At 37.1% G+C, this 23079-nt stretch overlaps 2 protein-coding genes across 2 annotated transcripts in view; one reads left to right on the plus strand and one right to left on the minus strand.

The window, feature by feature from the left end:
- KCNH8 (potassium voltage-gated channel subfamily H member 8) overlaps positions 1-12167 on the minus strand; it is a 389068-nt gene extending 376901 nt beyond the window's left edge. Inside the window, exon 1 of the mRNA XM_049766132.1 lies at positions 11919-12167. Within this exon, the coding sequence (XP_049622089.1) occupies positions 11919-11994 (76 nt within the window). The 5' untranslated portion in view covers positions 11995-12167. The remainder of the gene's footprint in view (positions 1-11918) is intronic.
- Positions 1-23079, plus strand: part of SATB1 (SATB homeobox 1) — a 1007816-nt gene that overhangs the window by 130518 nt on the left and 854219 nt on the right. The window lies entirely within an intron of this gene.

A 23079-nucleotide genomic window follows, 5' to 3' on the forward strand; every position in this document is an offset into this window, starting at 1 on the left:
ATTATAATAACAATTTTTAATTCATTATAGCATAAAACAATAATGCTCAGAGGCAATCGAACATCAAATTTTGATTTTCATTTTTTTTGGAAGGCTAGCGATAAGTGAAGCAATGCTGTCTTATGATACAGAGCAGAAGAGTTATAGCACCCAGTCAGAACTCTGGTGTTCTAAGCACTTCATTTTTAGATTGCAATTAAAGAGAAAAAAAATTAGATAAATTATTAAAACGTGTGAGATCTTTATCATGAAATTCCTAACAAATGACAAAAATATAAAGCAAATTTTTAATGTGAATTTTCAGCATCATATATTTTTCTTATGAAAAATGAAATGAAAATACTTAACTAACTAAATAAATAAATAAAAATTAAAATAATAAAGGACAAAACTGTCATTATGAGAACTGGAGTAAAGAAGAGCAGGAAGGGAATTTTCCTTGACTTGGGTTGACCTGAGTTATATCCCATATAGTCCCCAAGTCTGCCAGGAGATATAGATCAACACAAGCCATGCTACATGAGTACCATGTTTGTGGCCTAAAAACCAAAGTCAAAAACAAAACAGAACAAAAAGGTGAACAAGAAAATATCATCCTGACTTAAATTTTTTTCAATTAGTTCAGTCTGACTCTTAATTTTGTAAGATTAGAAATATATTGGTAGTTAGTCAAGTGAAATTCAGGACAAAAAATAGTGGAATGAGAATTCTAACACAATTCTACCATAGATTTCTATCATAAATTTAGTTCATATTATTTAAATGATCAGACTAATATATAATAAAGGATAAAAATCAAAAGGCAAAATTGCCTGTTGCAAAAATCATGGTAAACCTGGCACTTCAAATCAGCCTCCAAAAATGAATTATTTAACATTTCATAAAATGAATAGGAATAAAGAAAGAATAAAATTCACCCCTAAAACATATTCAAAAGATCAAATTATAGAACTTACTATTAAAGGAGAAAATTAAAATATAAACTAGTGCAGAATGCATACATAATTTGTAAGTAGTTTCAGGAAAAAAAACACCTCTAAGTATAACAAAAATAGAGAAATAGAACTAGAGATAGCCTGAGGGGATGGAGCACTGATTTTAGTTCTCTCCTTTAACTCTTCACCAACACCACTGGAAGTCACGTGTGAGCATTGAGCACAGAAGTATTGCCAGAGCATTGCCAAGTATTGCCCAGAAAACAAACAAAAAGAAATCACGAAAGAGAAACTGGGAGGGGGGAGTCAAAATTGGACTAGTATGCATAATAGTATGCATAATTCACATCATCAATAAAACATTGCTTTTCATACTCTGTAAAGAACTCAGATACCAAATAGCTAATGCCAGAAATCCAATTATAATGGGCAATAATTTGAGCAAATGAAGTGGAGAAATAAAAATTAAAATAGAAATTGGAGAAATAGTACAGAGGGTTATGTGCTTCTGGGTGATCCAATGACTGAAATGTTATCTAATCAATTTCATATGATACCAAATATTACATAAAAACTCTAGTCCCCAAGCATTTATTGTATTCCACCATTCATGGAATTATGTAGAAATATTTCTTTAGATGGCAACATGAATAGCCTGCCCTTGCTTAACATCAACTTTATTCTCTCCAAAAAAGAAATAGCCAACAGACCACACTCAATTGAGAACAATCTACATCTGTAGGTTAGCTATCTGATGTTTGTTAATATTTGAACTTCTCGTGTAGATTTCTTCTTTCTAAAACAATTAAATAAATATATAATAACAGATAAGTATTCTTTTTTTTTTTTTTTTTTTTTTTTGGTTTTTGGGTCACACCTGGCAGTGCTCAGGGGTTATTCCTGGCTCCAGGCTCAGAAATTGCTCCTGGCAGGCACAGGGGACCATATGGGGCGCCGGGATTCGAACCGATGACCTCCTGCATGAAAGGCAAACGCCTTACCTCCATGCTATCTCTCCGGCCCCACAGATAAGTATTCTTACTGTAATTCCCTCTTGCTCAACACTAGAATTTTTTTTAATTCTCTTGTGCTAATAAGTACAATAAAGTAATCTGTCTGAAGTCTTAAGTGCCAAAGAGTACTTGAAAGTTAAAAGAAAGTAGTAACTTAATGACCATATTTCAAGATATAATAATGTTCACAAATTTTCTTCTGGTATAGTTTTTCCCATAAGTACATTACAAATTAGTTGTAAATAAACAATATAAAGTAAATTATGTCATACCTGCCAAGGTGGCAGGCTTGGGTGTGGGTGGGAACCTAGAGACAAGATGGAGGAATTTTACAACTGATAGTAGTATTGTTGTTAAAACATGGAATGGCAGAAACAAATGTATTATGAGCAACTATGTAAACCAATGTTTAAATAAGAAGATAAAATAAATAAAAATAGTAACTTGAGATTAGATTGGAAAGCCAGAAAATTGGGCACTCTTATTTCTTCATAGAAGTTTACCGTAGAGAACAATATTTATATTAACAAAACTATTTCTATTCAGATGTCAATTATACTTAACACTAGAGAATATATTTACACCAATAAAGGCAGATTCAAAAATAGATTTAAAAATTTCCTCTCACCATCTTCCTGGCAGAAAAACAGACCACCTCTGCCACCATGGTCCAGAAAAAAATAACGGTCACCAAAACTTCTCAGTAGTCCACTGGGCTGATAACTCTGTGGCAATCTCAGAAAGGACATGTCAGATTCCCTTTTCAACATGAACTACCAAACCCATTCAGACACTCTCTGACAGAAAGAGCCCAGCTCCATTACTTAACCTTATCAAATGTCCAAGCCACCAAATTTGTATCATATCTATAAACACTGAACTATGTGGCTATTCATCACCTCAATATCTTGTAGTGTCAGTCCAGTAGAATCACAGGAAATATGAGGGAAAGTGACATAGTGATCTACCCACCTCAGTATCATAGAAATGTCAACTAGCACCAAACCACAGTCCAGTGACTCTTTAGACAATGACTTTAGAAATGCCATGAAGAGGTATAACAATGATTTCAAATTAACCTGTGTTGATCTAAGATTTGATAATTCCAGATGTTTCTATGTTGTAACAAGCAATGAAGTAAATTTGCTTGTGTCTGCATGGAGGCAAGCTGTGGTGCTAGGTGGGTGACTGGGGATACTGGTAAAGAGATGATCACATTGGTGGTGGGTTTGGTGGTTGAACTTTTAATGCCTGAAGTGATTATATTATAAATGACTTGGTAAATCACAGTGTCATAACAAAAACTATAAAGAAAAAAAAAAGAATTTCCTCTGTAAGACAATTAAAAAGTATAATATCAAGCAGGTAGGGTATTTGTCTTGCATTCTTCCAAACCAGGTTTGATCTCCAGTATCCACTATGATCCCTTGATCCTAACAGAAGTGATCCCTGAGCCCAGAGCCAGAAGTAATCTTTGAGCATCATGGAGAATGCCCACCCCCAATAAACATACGATATAATAAGGGGCTGGAGTAGTGCTGCAGTAGTAGGGCATTTATTTGCCTTGCACATGGCTGACTTAGGACAGACCGCAGTTCAATCCCCGGCTTCCCATATGGTCCCCCAACCCAGGAGTGATTTCTGAGCGCATAGCCAGGAGTAACACCTGAGCATCACCGGATGTGACCCAAAAACCAATAAAATAAAATAAAATAAAAATCTTACTTTAAAAACAAACAAAACAGTAAAAATTAAACCTGTGTGATTATAACTACACAGATTATTTTCTATAGATAGATCAACCTAGCAATAAAAAAAATTCATCTCTGGGTGTTCAAGAGTGAGCAAACTTGAAGTTTCTAAATCTCCAAGAAAATGAATTTATTGGAGCTGGAAAATAATACAGTAATAATTCATGTTACTTGCATCCTGCTGCTGAACTCTGATGCTGCACCCCTAGAGGTGAATCCAGAGTGTAGATCTGGGAATAGCCCCGAGAGCCATCAGTTGTCATCCAAACACACTCTACCCAAGCCTCACACACACACACACACACACACACACACACACACACACACACACACACACACACAGAATAAAGTTATTTTTACTACAGAATAAATTTATTTCATGAATAAAACTGTTTTTGCACTAATGAATGATTTTATTAGTTCTTGAAAATGAGTTTAAAATAACAATTTAGAGCTGATGCAATAGTATATATAGCAGGTAGAATGCTAGTCTTACACAAAAAGGATCTGGTTCTATGCCCAGTATCACATATGGTACCCTGAGCCTACTAGGACTGATTCCTTGAATGCAATGACAGGAGAAAACTCTGTGCACTGCCAAGTGTAACACCCTTTCCTCAGAAAAAAGGAAGAGCATGAAATATAAAGTTAAATCTTTTCTTTAAATGACATAAAGAATGATACATAAAGAATGATGTATCAAAATTGACAAAAAAAAACATGTAAAACTTGAAATAGCTAAAAATAGTAACTCTTTTTGAAAGAATTAGAAACTAGAAATTGTCTGTTTACACTTGCTATAAAAAAACACATTTTAAAGAAACAGTGTGATATAGTAGAAAGATCACAAGTTTTAGTAAAAAAAAAATAGCAAGCTAGTGTTAAAAAAAAGAGAGAGAAAAAAAGAGTTAGTTTCCATCTTACTGGGTAGTAAAAGTAGACAAGTACCAGCACACTAGAAGTTTGTATGTAGAGATACTTCAGATAGAAATTGCTAGTATTGGGGCCAGAGAGATAGCACAGTGGCAGGGCGATTGTCTTGCATGTGCCTGACCTGGAATAAACCTGGGTTTGATTCCTGGCATCTTATATGGCCCCCAAGCCTGTTATGGGTGATTTCTGAATGCAGAGCCAGGAGTAACCCCTGAGTAGTGCTAGGTGTGGGCTGAAACAAAGCACACACACACACACACACACACACACACACACACACACACACACACGCACACACGCAGAAATTGCTAATATTATTAGTCTTAAAAAAGAACTGGTGGGGCTGAAGTGATAGTACAGCTGGTAGAGCATTTGCCCTGCATGTGGTCGATCCCTGGCATCCCATATGGTCCCCAGACCCCACCAGGAGTAATTACTGAGAGCAGAGCCAGGAATAACCTCTGAGCACCACTGGATACAGCCCCCAAACAAAAGCAAAAACAAAAGGGACTGATACTTAAATTAAGTGAAAAGGAGGAGCTAGAAAACAGTCTGGAATTATGTTTCAAAACTTAGAATAATCACAAAATAGTGAATAAATGAAACCCCCAAATACTTTCATAGGAAAATAAAGATGATATATTAATTATTAAAGATAAGTAATCATTTAAGTAATTTTAATGTAATGTCATTTAAGTAATTTTTGATTCTTTTGGCACAGAAAACATTTATTGAGCAAAGACTTAGTACCCGGTATAACTTTAAGCAGAGAGAATTCAAAGTGAATAAGACACATTCTGGGCTTCCATGAGTTGATAGCTGAGTGTGGAAAGATGAAGGCACATCAAGAGAGCATATGTTGGAGTAGACAGAGGGTTATATTAGGAAGCATGCAGGCAATAAAAAACTGTCACCTGGTTCTGCTTGGAACACCAGAGTCTAAATAGAAGAACCTCAAGCTGGATCTTGAAGACAATTAAGGATCTTGTTCTTTAGCTAAATTGCAAAGGCCCCAAGGGAAGAATGAGCAAAGGAGATTAGGATTTATGTTTGCTGACTGGAAGGTGGCATGATTGTGCCAAATTATTTAGTGTTAGGTGACATTTAGGATTTTGAACATCTTCTAAGAGACAGAACTGCTGTACTAATTTAAGGAGAGGTGTTAATTGAGTAAATGTTTATTTCCCTTTAAACATTAGAGTTGGGGTTGGAGCAATAGCACAGTGGGTAGGGTATTTGCCTTGCACAAGGTTGACGTGGGTTTGATCCTCAGCATTCCGTATGGTCCTCTTGAGCCCGCCAGGAGCGATTTCTGAGCACCGAGCCAGAAGTAACCCCTGAGTGTCTCTAGGTGTGGCCCCAAATCAAAAATATTAGAGTTATGTTAACGTAACAAAGTTAACAAAAATTATTCTGGGGATAATGCATACTAGGAAGGAGCAAATGAGTGAATGTGTATAAGGGTCTGTGGCCACTAAAGTTCAGCTAATGTAAAATTGCTGTTATATAGGTAAAAAAAAAAACAAAAAACAAACAAAAAAAAACAATGGCCTAAAATGTAGAAGCATGGAAAAAGGAGATAAGGAGTCAAATTAGGGCATTTCTCAAGTAAAATTTAAAATCTTATAACCAATTAGATGTGTGGGTAGTCTCGGCCAACTCAAATTCCAGGCTGGGAAAAATGAGCGGGAGGTGATGCTAATAAATGGGGTCAGAAAATATAAAAAGACAAATAGGTTTCATAGGCTAAAAAGGATTATTAGTTCATTTAGGGACAAGCGAATATTGAAGGGTTTAACAAAGAGAGTCGCATTAACAGCTATAAAGAAACACAAAATTTATCTCCTAAGAAAGTTCTAATCCAAGAACTATATTTTACTTCTTAAAATGACTAAGAAAGCTATTCAACTGCTCCAGTTGCTAAATCTGAACTACGCTGTAGGTAAAGTCTCATCTTTCTCTTTGTAGGCTCTGCTAAACTTAAAATGAATTTTCAAACTTAGTATTTAGACTATATCAGCAAATGTACATTGCCAGGATGTATTGTATATCTCTATAACAGCTGAAATTCTGTGCTGCTGGCACTAGTCCAACATCACTAAAACTAAATTCTAGCACATCCTCAATTATTTTTATTCTACATACTCATAATTATATATTACAACACGAGATTGAACAACCTTGGAGCAGACAAGTACTCAGCTATGTGGTCAGCAATCAACCATTTCCTTCTCTTTCTTAAGAGAAAATTAGGGGGATAGAGAACATACAAGTAAGGCATTTGTTTTGCATGCAGCCAACCTGGGTTCAATCCCCAGCTCCACATATGGTCTCACAAGCCCTACCAGCAGAGATTCCTAAATTGAATCAGGAGTAAGCCCTGAACACTGCTGAGTGTGATCTCCCACCAAATGAAGCAAATTAAAAAGCTCCCCAACAAAATGAACATTTATAAGAAAATGAGAAACACTATAGTTATGCTCATTTCTTGGGTTCTTTGTCCAAATGTTAAAGTACTTTTAGGAAAAAAAAATAGGAAAAAGAAGCTACCTAGATTTCAGCTGTTTTATTTATCATGTTTCAGATCACAAACCATAGAAAGTTTGACTTTTTAAAAAGTTTTTTGGGGACAGGAGAGATAATATTGTTAGTAGGAAGCTTGACTTGCATGTGGCCAACCTGGAGTATAGTACCTGGCATCCTATATGGCCCGGGAGCACAACCAGGAGTACTTTCTGGGTGCAGAGCCAGAAGTAATCTCTGAGCATCACGAGGTATGGCCCATAAGCCAAAGCAAGTAAATAAATACTGTGGATATAAAATACTTCATATTTATCAAGGCACAGTGTTTTCATCTTCAATAATATATTATGACAAAATATAATGTTTTGAAAATCACTTTTTCTATATCTACAAATTACTTTTATCCATTTTCAACCTACAACATAATTTCTACATGCATGTATTAGCCTCTTTGAGAAAAGAACAAGCATAATTTATTCCACAGAGTTGTCTTAAGCACTTTTATATTGTCAATATTGACTAAATATTGTTAAAGGAATGATTGATTCATGAATCAATAAACAAATTTTCAGAGTAATTAAGGACTTCCATTGAACCTAAGATATCCCAAGCTGGTTACTCAGAATCTTTGATATTTTCTTGTGCTATGCATGGCTTTTGATCTAAAGGTGATGACAAATACTAGAATTTAAAAAACTCTATATAGGTTGGGCATAAGGTCTATTCTTAACCTATTAGTTTTCCATACTGCTCTATATAATAATGTCAAGACAAACTTTTTTTAATTTTAAAGACTATATAATCAACTTTTCTTATTTGCATAACTCATTTGTCAAAAATTATACTTCTAGTAAAATCTTTCATTTAATTCTTGCAAAATCAGTTATAGTCATTGTGTGGAAATTCTGAAGAACCATATGAGTTCTTTGCAGGGTGAAGAATTCATTTACAACATGAAGAGAATGAAAATAAAGCACTTACTCTCATTCTCTTTTCCCTTCCTTCTATGTTTCTTTAGCAAATCAACACTCAGAACTACATAGATATTTACATATAGGAAAGAGTGAACTATGATAAAAGAACTTGATGCTAAGGATGTGTATTCATACATGTGTAAGTTTGGAAGTGTATCTGAGTGCCTTAAGTAAGCAGTATGGCTACATATAACAAGTCAAAGAAATTCTTTAGCATTACTATTTCCCCCATAAAGTGTGTATACAAATTCAATACTTAAAAGGTGTTTAGTTTTTTCATTTTTATTGTTTTGGGAGCAGGGATTGTACTGTCCACAACAGTACTGAGAGGAGAAAAAAAGTGATGTGGCAGAATGGATTGAGTCAAGGTCCAAACCAAGGTCAGCTGGCATGCAAGGCAAACACCTTAACACCAGTATTATTTCTTAGGCCAAGGTGCTTAGTTATACTATGACTTACTATACTTCGATTAAACACAAAGTAATAGAACACATTTCAAAAGTAAATATATTTTAGAATAGTTTACTGTAAAAATATTTGTTTCAAAAACTTGTATTATATGAAAAATAAGTTTAATTAGTACAATTATTAGTAATAATTGGTACAATTTAATTATTACAATTGTGTTTCAATCCTGAAAATTCTCACTTCCCTAAAAAATAAAAACATCTATTACAACCTTTCCATAAAGCAATAAAGACTAACCAGATGATATAATACATTGTTGAGTTGTTACTGGTTACCCTATGATACTATCTCACCTGACAAACTAAGATTACCTTACAGATTTTTACTGTCATATATACGTTTTCCCTTAGAGAAATTTTAGGTTATAGCTTAACTTTTATTTATTTCTATTCAATTTCATTTAATAAAGAGTTAATAATAATAATATTTTATGATATTTAAAAAGCCAGGTGGTTTCCCAAGGTTATTTTATTCCCTTTTACTCTTTCATTAAACTAATGATAATAAAAAGTGAGATACCAACATGACAATAAAAATAATACCTAAAAATAAAGTAGAAAATATATTTTTCAAAAAAAACACAATTTGTGTAAAGCCCTAATAAACTTTTTGGAATAGTTTTCATTTGGAAGTAGAAACTTTACAAAAATATTAATATCGTATTTTCACTATAAAACAAAATTCTACTTTATAAAGCAAATAATGGCTATAGGAAAAGTTAATAGATAGCAGTAATAATTTGTGCATAATAATTACATCAACATAAAGATAACTAAACATTACCTGAATATTAACTATAAACTTAATTAATGACTAAAATTTTGTTTGAAATATTTTGTTTCAAACTATTCAAATCATTCTGCTAAAGAAAAAGCAAATGAGAAGATACAATCCTTTGGGTTTTTTTGGATGTCATTTATCAGGAAGAATGATATCTATTAAATCTTATCAACAAAATATTGCTAAAAAACTTTTTATTTACTAATTACTTTGAAATTTCTTTTGCTAATTTTTCAGACTGATCTTGCACTAAATGATTTCCTCTAGGAATGTCCCATACATGGTGAAGTATAGGCCAAACATGCTCTCAAAACAGTTTTAGTTTACCTTTATTTGAAATGCTAGTATATAATGATGGGCTTTCCAATAAATATTTAAGATTTATAATGTTCAATTTTATTAACATGAACTTGTCATTACAATTTAAACAGAGCCATTTATAGGAAACCCATTTTTCTGTCTTCTGCCTATCATGCCATAACCAAAGACAGAGGATGAAGTGTCCACTCAAGTTGATGATTCAAAGCTCCTTTCCTTAGCAATTGATTTCTAAATATGACCTTGCAGTAATTCTGATGACTGTGTTGGGGGTGACAGACTTCAAGTTCAAATGACAATAATATAAGCAACTACCATTTGTCAATGACCTCACTTTCAGCAGACATATTTGGGGTCAATGCTTAAAGCCTTATGGATTTAAATATATAACTTTAAGAATAAACATCTAGATGAAACTGTTAAGTTCCCCAGATAGAAAATAATAGCACCTGAGGTATGTGGTTAAAGAGGAGAATGGCAATTTTGTATGATGGGGCCCTTTCAGAGATAGTGACAAGTAATAAGAAACTTGAACTTTTAGTAGAACATTGTTTTGTTGTTGTTATCTAAGGAAGACAGATACATAATGGCCAGCTCTTCATATTATTTGATATATCTAAACTATTTAAAGAAGGAATAGGTCTAAAGACAAAGAGAAAAGCACTGGAAGAAGTGACCAAAGATCCACGTCCACACTATGATTAAAATGTATGTCAGAAATAAAAGTTGAGCAAAATCACCTAAGTGCTTTATTTCTTTCTCATAAACTTTCTTTAAACTACTCTTGAAGCATAAAAGTCTATAACTCATACCTTGCATAGTAAGACTGAAGTAGAAATAGAATTTTATGTCTTCTTCACTATCAGTTCCAAGAAATATGTAAGCATAGTCATTTTTTTTCATGGTACTTGAACATCTTTAGAGTAAATGGATACCTATGAATCTTGTTTAAAAGCATAAACACAAAGATGGCATGTACAAAAACCATAAGCTAAGAGAACGGTGTGAATAATTAGAGTGAAACCACCTGAAAGTGTTTCTAGGGAGTGAGATTAGAGACAGAGTACCAATTGCAAGAAGCGAGCCTGCCCAGACCAACTAGTAACTGTTTCAGAACATGAAAAACCTTGCAAAAAGCCGGGACCTGACCGTGGTGCTGAATATAGTTTCAAACACTCTTCAAGCCTTCAAACATCCTTTCCATGTTTTTGTTTTGTCTTGCCTTTAAAAGAAAATTTAAACACTGTCCGTGTCTGATGATAGTCTCCCTCCCATCCAAATCCAAATGTTAAGGAACTCTCTCTCTCTCTCTCTCTCTCTCTCTCTCTCTCTCTCTCTCTCTCTCTCTCTCTCTCTCTCTCTCTCTCTCTCTCTCTCTCTCTCTCTCTCTCTCTCTCTCTCTCTCTCACACACACACACACACACCTGTGTGTGGTCCCTGGTACTCCCAGACTACCCCCCAAAATCAAAACTTGGTCTTTTTATCCTCTCAGCCTTTATATTCTCCAACTCTTCCTATCCTCAGTTTCTCTTCGGGTGTTAGACTAATTTTAAGGAGAGATACGATTCTTCCTTTAAAGCAGGAATCACCATTGTGGCAAACTCAAGGACAGTTAGAATTCGACAGAAAGCTGGCCCTTGGCAAACCCCCCCGTTCTGCATTTCTTATACTGGGGAGGGAAATCTTGAAAAGACCATTGGGAATGAAGCTTCCCCGGAGGAAAAGTACATTCCAAACTCTCGCTCGGGAGCCCTGGCACTCTAGAAAGCAAAGGTGACAACATAGCCAAAGCCAATTTCCACTTCCACCGGAGAAATTAATTGCAACTTATTTCCTTAAGTATCCGGCTAAGGGTCCCACTGCAGGCAGGGTCCTAGATCTTTCTTCAGGCTGTTTTCCCCCTCCTTACAAACCCAAGAATTCAAGGGGGTAGCTAAAGCAATTCAAAGTGTTAATATGTCAAGCCTTGGGAGGAAAAAAAAAAACACTTCCTTCTCACATAATATAGTAATAATAGTAATAATAATAATAATACATTTTGACATCTTAGCTTGAACAGAAAAAATGCACTCAGCTGGTGCACAAAGCGAAGTGGGAAGGAAAGTAATTTATAACGAGACACTTCATACTTGGGAGAGGAATAAATAAAATAAAAAAAAAAGAAATAAAAAAGCAGAAAAAGACTATGCCAAGCCCTTGCAAAGGGGAGAAAGAAGACTTACGTGTTCCATCAAAGCGGGTGGCTATGGTATCGAGGAAGGTGTTCTGCGGGGCCAGTAATCCTTTCATAACCGGCATTTTTCCAGCGTGGTGTGAAATTCTCCATCAAAGTTTGCCCCACAAGGTTGGTTTGGGAGGAAAGTGCCAAAAAGGTGGAAGAAAGAAGGGGACCCCGGTGTGCAGGGCTGATGCAAAGGGAAGATGCAAAAGAGGAGCCACAGAGTTTGCAGCAGAGGCTGGCAGCTCGGACCCAGAGCTTGCACCCCGCCAGGGCTCACCCAGCCCAGCCTCCTCCACCCCCTGCAGCTGCAGGAACCTCCCCCTTTCCTCCTGCACCTCCCAAATCCCGGGGGGGGCGCCCCCCAATAGGCCCGCCTGGAGCCCGGGGCGACCTGGAGTGCAGCGCCCTAACCTGGTGCCATGAGCTGGGGTCTTGGGGGGGCTGCTGCGCTAGAGGCCGGGCGAGATGGGGAGGCGGGCGACAGCACCCCCAGATCTCTTTGGGGCTCCGGGAAATGCAAGCGAGCGAGCGAGCACGATTCCCACCCCCGGAGCCAGGGAACAAAGACCCCTTTGTTCCCCGCTCCGTCCTCTCCCTGGGAGACCGGAGTCTCGTGGGTGTGGTGTTGGGGAAGGGGAGGAGACAGGTCCGGGCAGGTACCGGCCTCCTCCTGGAACTTGAGAGGAGGGCACCCCACTCCCTGACTCCTCCCGGAGAGCCCCGGGTACAGGTGGCCCTCTTGCGGGCACACCTGCCTGGGCGAATATGCACCCGCCCGCTCCCCTTAGCTCCGGTCACTTGGGTCTCTGGACCCAGGACCTGTCCCTTGAACCCAGTTTTCCTCCTACTCTCCCTCCCCAAATAGCTGTTTAGCCCCCCTTTCAGCAAAATGCCACTGGCTTCCTCCCGACCAAGTCATTCTAAGTTAAAAGAAAATCCTGTGCCAACAGAATCTGGACAATGGCTGGTCTGGGCTCTAACAGGGAATGTGTGTGTGTGTGGGGGGGGGGGGGGAATCAAAAATTTCTAGAAAAGTTTGCTGCTTTTATTGGTTTCCAAAAAAATAATTAAAGTAAACACTGGCCATTGTTCCTTACTCGGGTCACAATAAAAATCATAAAGAAAAATTATTTAAATATTACTGTGGACATTAGTCATTCACTTTGGTCACAATAAAAAGTATATATGTATACATACATGTATATGTGTGTGCATATATATAAAGTAAAAACAGCCAGGTTGAATGGCCAAGAAAAAAAAAGCTTCCACATCAGTTTGTACCCCGCTTTCTCTCCCAGATCACCCCAGTCCCTGGCAGGGCGGGCGCAGTGTCCCTGGAAGTGGCAGGTGTCTGGGAAAGCGAAAGTCGCCTGTCCCCGCCTGCTCTGCTAGGCGGGACCGGGGTTCCCAAGGACCTACGTCCCTCCAAGGGACGCCTCTAACAAACCAGGGGTGCAGTAGTGCTGGAGGGTGTCCAGAGGAGAACCCCCCCCCCCATCCCCAGGGCCTGGATTCTGCAAGAAACCCAAGCAGGGAAAAGGACACGTGGCAGGAAAGTTGCGCCCCAGGCAGAAAGGCCCAACTCCAAGGCAGGTGCCTGCTTGCACAAGGCAAGGTGGGGTGAGGGGGAGAGCAAACAGGTGTGAGAGCCCTTGGGGTGCTGCAGAGAGTGTCCCCCAACACCAGGTGAGCCAGGGAGTGGAGGGGAGTTGGTGCCCGAGCTCTTAGCTCGAATCCTCCTGTCTCCAGGGGCGCAGGGGGGAACCCGGCAGGTTTCGTCACTGGCTGGCCAGGGCTTCGGGAGGGAGAGTGAGAGGGAAGCACCCCCTTTCCCCGCCCCCGCACCCCCCTTTTCAGTGATGCACTTCCTGCGGCCGAGGATTCCCTTTGTGTTGAAACTGAAGAAGATCCGGTGGTTGCTCTTGGCCCGGAGTTGGGGCGCGCCCAGCTGGGGGAGGGAAGGGGATCCCTGAGTGGGCGGGTGGATTCCTGATAGCCTGACCTGGTGGTCTCCTGCAGCCCCTGACCCCCAGGACTCCTTTTATTCTCCCCAATCTAGCAGCACGGGGTCAGATGTATTTCACTGAGACCCCAGGACTCAAGGATGGAGCCCCCCCCACATTTGCAAGAGCGACTGGACCAACTGCGGGAGCCCCTGTTGGCACCGATTTAGGGCGGAGCGAGAAGAGCGAGGAAGTACCAGCTTTATTCAGCTTTGGGCGGAGTCCTGGAGGTCCTGGACTGCTGCTGTGGATGGAAAAGCCAGGAGGAAAAAAATGCCTCCCTAGAAGTGGCATGTGGCATGAAATTTAGCAAGGAGTAAATGAATCGTAAAGCATGATGAATTGGGGCAACATAAATTTTGCAGGGAGAGGGTGTGTGTGTTTTGTCTGTGTTCCTGTTCTTAGAATGTGCAGTGTGTGAAAATTGCACACTTGATCTATCTGCCTTGCCAAGCAAGCGCACGAAATCATTTGCAAGAATAAGAGGCTTTTTGCAAATTACAACGCTGAAATTTTTTCGAAGTAGGGAGAGAGAGAAGGAGAGGGGGAGAAGAAGAAAAGTGAAAGGAGGAGGAGAAGGAAGAGAAAGAAGAGAAGGAAAAGGAAGAGGAAGAAAGGAGGAGGAGGTGATGGAGGAGGAGGAGGAAGACAACACAATTATGACCAAATGAGCCCAAGGCTTTTTTAAAATCAAAGTGGATTACAATATTTTAGTACATAGTGATAGTGAATCAGGGGCGTTCCCACCACCAATATTGTCCTCCCTCCATGCTTGTTCCCAGCATGCATCCCATATCCCTCTTTTTTACCCCCCCAGGCTGCTAGTATAGGTAGTCTTCTTAGTCTCCCCTTCAGCACCCCCTTATCATATGTGCTAGGAATGAGAAGATTCGTAGCCTAAATACATCCTCAAGCTGGGATAGAATTCCACTGGTCTGTGCATAAATTTGCCCATTTAAAGAGTATTATCAATGAAGATTGTTATTTCCACTCTGTTCTTGTCAGCAGATCTTTTCTAATCAAAGATCTCAGGCTTCTAAGTGTTTGTGACATGAGCGAGGACAATTGTGACATTAAATTAAGACCTTGGTGAGGTTTGAATACATTAAGCCCTCTTCACATGTTTTGCCTCTTAAAATCAAAGGAACTCAGAGAGACACAATGGAAGATGTGTCTGTTCTCAGACTGGGGCACTCTATTATGTAGAAGATTTCACTTAGTGAAAACCTCTTAGGCATAGTTCACTGATTTAACCACATAACAAAGACCATAAAACCAAGATGGATCTGAAAAGGATTTATTTTGTTCTAGTCCTGAGAGCAAAATTCAAAAATGACCCAGCACGAATTTAAACCTAACCTGAACTCCAGTTGAAGAATGAACCAGCCCAAAAATAGTCTGGACACTTTTTTTTTTTTTTTTTTGGTTTTCGGGTCACATCCGGCAGTGCTCAGGTGTTAGTTAATACTCCTGGCTCTAGGCTCAGAAATAGCTCCTGGCAGACTCAAGGGACCATATGGGTTACCGGGATTCGAACCAATGACTTTCTGTATGCAAGGCAAACACCTTACCTCCATGCTATCTCTCCGGCCCCCCAAAATACTCTTAATGAGTGTAGAAGCACAGAGTATTATGCACATTGCCAAAGCTAAGGCCACTCAGATAACCTCAAAACAATACAAAAATCTTCACCTATCTCTTACCTTTCCTCCTTCATTATCTTTTCTTTCTGTTTTCATCAATGATATGCCACTAGCTCTACTGTTATATAGGAGCCAATCTCGAGAGTTTTTTTCTTATTTTTCAAATAATTTGTGACTACTACACTTCATCTCTAATTCTTTAAAAATGTGTGGATTCTGTCCTTCCTGCATTTTCTTCAGTTTTCCTTTCAGTTGTTCTAAATATTTCTCCCTATAATTTCCCCTAAGTGGTTCTGCCACAATCTATTCTCTTCAACTAATTTTGTATAGTGAAGTCAAAATGACATTTCTTCTCGTGTATAATAATCATTTAATTTCCACCTATATTTGACATTTCTATATATAGGCAAACTTTTATATAATTCTTTTATACTTGAAATCCTTATATATAGTCAAAAACTATATAGTACCCCAAATATTGCCAGTAGCAAATATTCTTGAGTGGAGTTAGGAATAAACTCTGAAAATCACTGGATGTGATTCCCCCAAGTAAAATAAAACCAATTTAAATGCTCCTATCTTTGTTTTCCTATTATAAATTATATCGCTGCTACCAAAACATTTGTCTATTAGATTTAGGCATATTAGAGGCATAGAAATAGTGAATGAGTAGGGCATTTGCCTTGAACATGGCAGATCCGGTTCCAATCCCTGACACCTCATCTGGTTCCCCAAGCCCACCATGAGTGATTCCTGAGCACAGAGCCAGGAGTAACCCCTGAGGGCCACTGGGTGTAACCCAAAACAAACAAACAAAAAGATATAGGCATATATTCCCTTTTAATAGGTGCCTGTTATACGTTATACGTAATGAATATATACAAAAATCTATAATATGAATGAGAATAGGTGTCATATGACATTTCAATTCAGAATAATTGAGAGCAGCTTTGACTTTCTATCTTGAAAGCCACATTTAGATCAATCCCAGGCTCCTTAAGACTTCAAGATCAATCAATCAACCAATCAATCAGAAGCATCTATCATGAGTTGAGAATCAAGAAAATAATGACATAATTGCTGGGGAAAAAAATCATGGTTTAGGTCACTGCTATGTACATAGAACTGTTATAAGTGCCAGGTTCTAGTGGTCTAAAAACACTATTATTGGAAAAATAATAAAGAAAACACATATTAGTTACATTATCCAGTGTCTATCACTGTCTCACTTTTTTTAACTTGTCAGTTGCATTAGTTTCTCACCTATAATGTAAGACATATCCATCTAAATTTTTACCATAGATCAATAGAGAGCTCCTATTTTTACTGGAGAAAGGGAAATCTCTCAAGCAGTGTGTAAGAAGCTTCTGGAAATTCTTGGCCCAGCTAACAGTTCAATGCTAGGGCCCAAGGGTGGGTCAGAATTTGCAATAAACTGGGTCATTCCACAGGTGCTCAGTGGCCTTCAGGGTCATACCTGGTCATTCTTAAGGATTTTCATGGGCACACTCTTCAATGTTCTGGGAATTATATGGTGCTGCAAATCAAACTGGGTTAGTAGTCTGTCTGCAAGGTTCTTGCCTTATCTCCTGTTGTGTCTCCCTGGTTCCTAATTTCTTTAGTTTTCCTCTATTTTTTTTCTTTGATTTTAGGTCATTTCAGAAGGTAGTCAGAGTTACTCCTTGCTCTATGCTTGAAATTACTCCTGTCAGGGCTTAGGGGACCATAGAAGATACCAAGAATCAAAATCTTTGTAAGCTAAGCATTTTTCCCACTGAAGTATTAATACTCCAATCCTTAACCCCTTCACTTCTGTTTAGTAAAGTACCCAGCCTATACAACTCTAAGTTATGTTACAATTGTATATCTTGAAATTGAGATCTTCATTATTGCTACTAAACATAAAGTTATATACCTGCTATTCTGTTTCAACCCTGTAATAGGTATGGAACTTCCTAAAGCTTAATAAATGAAGCAGTGGAAAGCAGTTTGCTTACCTTCACCATCTCTATAAAAAAGTAAAAGAAAAAACAATACTACTTTATAGAACGATCTTTCAGAGACCAAATAGAGTCCATATTTTAGCTTTTCAGTGAATCTGAGTTTCTTAAGAAGAATGATGACTAAAGTATAGAGCTATCATTTTATTTATTTATTAAATTTTATCATTTTGTCTTTCTGTGAAGCCATTCTAAGATAGAAAACAATTTTAAATCACTGTAATCTAGTTAGTGAGGTCTTACTTTCAAGTAGATCTGATCAAGTAATACATTCTTACTGCCTATGGTTTACAATCATTCAGCTTATCGCTCATTACTCAGTTATCATATCTTTAAATTCCAAAAATACCAGTCTCTTCTAGAGCCTAGGACTTTGACCTCATTATTTTCACTTCCTGAAAAATGCTCCCAAATCTCCTCAGCATGACTAATACACATACTCAGCTTCCATGCCAGACTAATTTAGATGCCACTTCAAAGGGAGATAGTTTTCCTTTATAATAGTTCCTGTATAACTGTTGTCACATATCCTCTGTCTTAGATTTACCTATGTCATTTTACGTATATCACTAATCTCATCTGAGTCTTGTGGGAAATATAACAACTTACATTTTATAAAAACTATGAGGGAAAGTGAGACAACTTAAAGAAAATGATTAGGTTAATATCTACCATTTATACACCACTGTGTTTCAGGAAATAAGATGGATGCTGTCACATTGCAGACACAAGTATTTGTTGAGAGAATTGATGTTATTCTAGATTATAACTATAATTTCATCACATGCCTAATTGTTTTATTTTTATTAGTTTATCTTATTTCTTTACCATAGCATGCTATTTTTAGGCTTATTATATTACGAAAATACGTCAATTATTGAATGTGATAAAAATCTTGCTTGTAACTAAAGGCCAATCAGAAACTGTCAGTTGACTTTATTTAAAAAGCGAAATATTGGGCTGGAGCAGTGGTGCAAGCATTAAGGCGTCTGCCTTGCCGCAGACAGACGGTGGTTCGATCCCCGGCGTCCCATATAGTTCCTCAAGCCAGGAAAGATTTCTGGGCGCATAGCCAGGAGTAACCCTTGAGAAATCACTGGGTGTGCCCCCCAAAAGAAAAGGCAAGATATTAGAGGCCAGAGAGATAGCACAGCAGTAGGGCATATGCCTTGTAGCAGCCAACCCAGAACTAACGGTGGTTCAAATTCCGGTATCCCATATGGACAGATTTCTGAGCTCAGAGCCAGGAGTAACCCCTGAGGGCCACCGGGTGTGACACAAAAACCAAAACCAAAACTGAAACAAAATATTAGGCATCAAGAACTCAAGTACTTCTTCAAATCAACTAATTTAAAGACTTTGTTTTGTTTTGGGCGTCCATAAATACTGGTGCTCAAAATTACTCCACACTCAGGAATAATTCCCAGAAGACTCAGAGAAACATACAGATGCCAGATTTTGAATCCGGATCATCCACATGCAAGACAAGCAATTTATCTGCTGTATTGTCACTCTGGCCCCTCAGTAAATTTTGAAACTTTAAAGAATCATTTAATATCAATGGTATGTATATTAGAGAAAGAATATTCGGATCTTAAAGTTCCCTTCTGACATTAATATCTTATGTTACACATCTAGGTAAAAAATTTTAAAGTAAAACTGAGCTCCTTTTTTTTTTATGCTTGAAAACTAAATCCCAGTAACTACCCTTGCTTTCCTGGGAACTGAGAGAAAAACTATATCCCTTTGTTCACATACAAATATAATTCAGTCTTACCTAGTACATTAAAGATAAAATGAGCGACTCTTACAGCCTTCTTTCCTTTCCTACATGCTATCCTGGTTTCTGTTTTTAGATTGCCACACAAGAAAAAAATATATATACATATATAGATATATAAAGTCATTCTTTTTCAAATCTCCTGCTGCTCCTTTGTATGCATTTAAACCCAGTGTTTTAGCAGAAGATGAGAATAGATGCTCAGTGCTGATGTAAATGGCAATGCAGTCATCACTGAAATAATGGAAAACAGAAATAAATGGGTAAAGAGGGGTAAGGAGAGCATTAAACAGTTCTAAGTGTTGGGTGATGCAAATGCTAAAAATGTGTAGATTCCTGGTGGTCAGACATCATGCTGTTAATCTCCTTCAATTTATTTTTTAGTGCCATAGTGGTAGCTCTGAACTGTTGAATTGTAGTAACATCAAATTCTTCATCTGGCAATGTCTCATGCAATAGTAAGATGTGTCTTCTTTTGGTATCTTTCTTCTATAAAATTTTTTTTTTTTTTTTTTTTTTTTTTTTGTGGTTTTTGGGTCACACCCGGCAGTGCTCAGGGGTTATTCCTGGCTCCAGGCTCAGAAGTTGCTCCTGGCAGGCACGGGAGGACCATATATGGGACGCCGGGATTCGAACCGATGACCTCCTGCATGAGAGGCAAACGCCTTACCTCCATGCTATCTCTCCGGCCCCACTCTTCTATAAAATTTAATTGTATTATCTTTCAATGACTGCATGTCTTTGGTTTGTCTTCTCCTAGTTCAAAGATGAATTAAACACCAGGATTGTATTTTAGATCTTATATGGTTTTTTTAAGATATCAAGTTCGAATCTGTGCTTATTGCAGATTTTCAGTATAAATTTATATCTTCTCCGCGTGGTTAATGTAGTGAGTTAATGTCAATATAATTTATTTATAAAATATAGAGTGAGTAATTTAATTATGGCTCACATGTTACCTATTTCATTAATTTAAATGCACTTTTTGTACTTCTCCAACTCAACACCTCCTTTCCTTTCCTTCCTAATATGTAGAATTTCTCATCTCTCCAATTCAGCTAAAAGTTCACTTGTCAATTTCTCTCATATTATTTCTTCCCTACTTTATATATCACTTCAAGATTCAGTTTTTTTCTGCCTTTGCTCTGTTTTGGATTTTTCTTTATGTAATTCATTCTATAAACTTTGTTCCTAAATATGGTATAAGGAATAGTTAAGTCCAGTTATTTCTTATTGTTTGCAAAATATATAGCAGTTGAGGCCAGAGAGATAGCATGGAGATAGGGTGTTTGCCTTGCATGCAGAATGATGGTGGTTTGAATCCTGGCATCCATGTGGTCCCCTGAGCCTGCCAGGAGCGATTTCTGAGCATAGAGCCAGTAGGAACTCCTGAGCACTGCTGGATGAGACCCAAAAACAAAAGCAAAAAAAAAAAAAAAATATATATATATATATATATATATAACAGCTGGCACATTGTATTAGTTCAATGAATGCTTAATTTCTTTCCTTTGTAGCATTCTCAAAATTATCAGAATTTAAATTACTTTAGCAATTTATGCTAATTAAAGTAAATTAAAGAACATTGCCACTCACCTTTGTCCATTAATTTAAAGTAAAATGAAGTAAACTAAAAGAAATTCATGAAATCCATAAATTCAAACTATTGAATGATAGGATGTCAAAACTAGAGTAGACCATTGAGACAATGCAATCCCTTTAACAGAAGGAGATTGGTGCATTATAAATTTTTCAAGGTCAAACAGTCAATTCAGAAGAAGACATTTAAATTTAAATTGTCTCTGCAAATAAATATATAATCAAATAGAGAAAATAGACTATTAAAGTTCAAAAAAAGTTGTCTCCGCAGAATAACTTGGTAGCACTGAACTTCTGCTCTTTCCTGGATCAATATTTTTCAAACTGTTAAGGTGGTGTACTTCCTAGTGCTCAATCTTAGTGTGTTCATGAAAGATTAATTTTCTTTTTTAATTTAGAGTTGTAACTCTTCTGATAAAATATTCATAGTAGCTCATCTTTTGTAGATCACCTTTAAAACTTCTTAAGCTGAAGTACAAATGTCTCCAACAATTCATGGTATGTGGTAAGGTTATTTCTAAAGCCACAGAAATAAATAAGACACAACTTGTAGAAACTTTATATTCATATTAAAGAGTAGCTCCTATTTTCAATCCTATAAAGACAGGTTTTTTTTTTTAAGTCACAGTTATAGTTGCTACTTCAGGCTATTCTCTCTGGGCTATGCATTCAGATTGCCTGGAGAATAGCCAAATTCAAGATGAGAATTGAAGTAGAGAATAGAATAATATGGAGTGAGTTGAAAAACAGCTATAATGTCAGATTGTGAAAACATTCATTATTATTATATAAGTTGCATTTTAGCCTTGACTTCCTTCCAACCTCCCAGTCTTACTCTCCCAATTTCCTACCAACTAGCAAAATACTGAGCACAATACATATATGTTGTCTAATTAAATGTAGACTATAATAAGCATGGTGACTAGTTATTGAGACTATAGGGGTAGATGACATAGCTAATTGCCTCAGGAAATAGAAAGACCTAGATATGCCATCTTGGGTATCATAAATTGAGAAGGTATAGCACTTTGAGAATATTTCAAATTATGAAAAATATGATAATAGAACAAATGCACATTGCTCTAAGAAAGATGGTATTTTTAGACTGCAAAATAGAGAAAATATGTGGAAATAGGTGGAAAGCCTAATAAAATTTATTCTGTGCATGAATTTTAATGAAAACATTTAAAATATTCAACTTTTGCAACACATTTACTAATAATTTTATTTACTCTCACTACATTTTTCCTAAAATGTACATGTAACATTAAACTTTTATACCATTAAAGACAAACATTTAAGTTTGGAAAAAGTAAAATTAAAATATTATAATAAAGTTGATATAATTATAGTTGTATAAATCTGTGTTTTTAATTCACTTCTTTTCATTTGGCAAGGACTTTGGACTACCAAGCTGTGTTCAGGTCTTACTTCTGGCTCTGTCCTCAGGGACTACTCCTGTCAGTGTTTAGGTAAACTATAAAGAGAGTTAGCTTTCTAATTGGGGTCAGATATGTGAAAAAGAAAGACATATATGCTAAGTATCTTACTCAATATATTTTCTCTCCAACCCTTTTAATTTAATTTTTACCTAAGAAATAAACAACTACATATTGGCAGGCAAGTATTATCAAGAGATTGTTTTCCAAGGACAAAACATATCACACTCAGATAATATAGCTTGAACTAGTTTTGAATTTTTCTTCTTTTTAGCTGATTATTTCTTATACACTCATAACATTTCCTGGGAGATAGAAGTTATATCTGGGGAAGCAAAATATAAAGTCACTGAATGCTAAGGTACAACTCAATCTAGTGAAACTTACATATCTGGTCTTTTATTAGCCATAAGAATTAATAGCACTGATGTATGTACTTAGTAAACAAAAATATTCACAAAGTGATTCAGACACTATGGTGATTATGATTAGACCAAAGGATAACTGAGAAAATGAGTGAATAAAAGAATGGAGTTAAAGATAGGGGAGATAGTACAAAAGTTGCCAGCACTGCAAAGCTCCATCCAAGATTGTGCCTTGATTGTGTGCAATTCAGTTCTAGCCCAATACCACATGCTTTCTCTGCAATGCCACATGGTCCCCCTTTGATGCCAGGTATGAACTTGGTTGTAGCCAGA

Source organism: Suncus etruscus, chromosome 20 (assembly GCF_024139225.1).
Source record: "Suncus etruscus isolate mSunEtr1 chromosome 20, mSunEtr1.pri.cur, whole genome shotgun sequence".
NCBI classification, from domain to species: Eukaryota; Metazoa; Chordata; class Mammalia; order Eulipotyphla; family Soricidae; genus Suncus; species Suncus etruscus.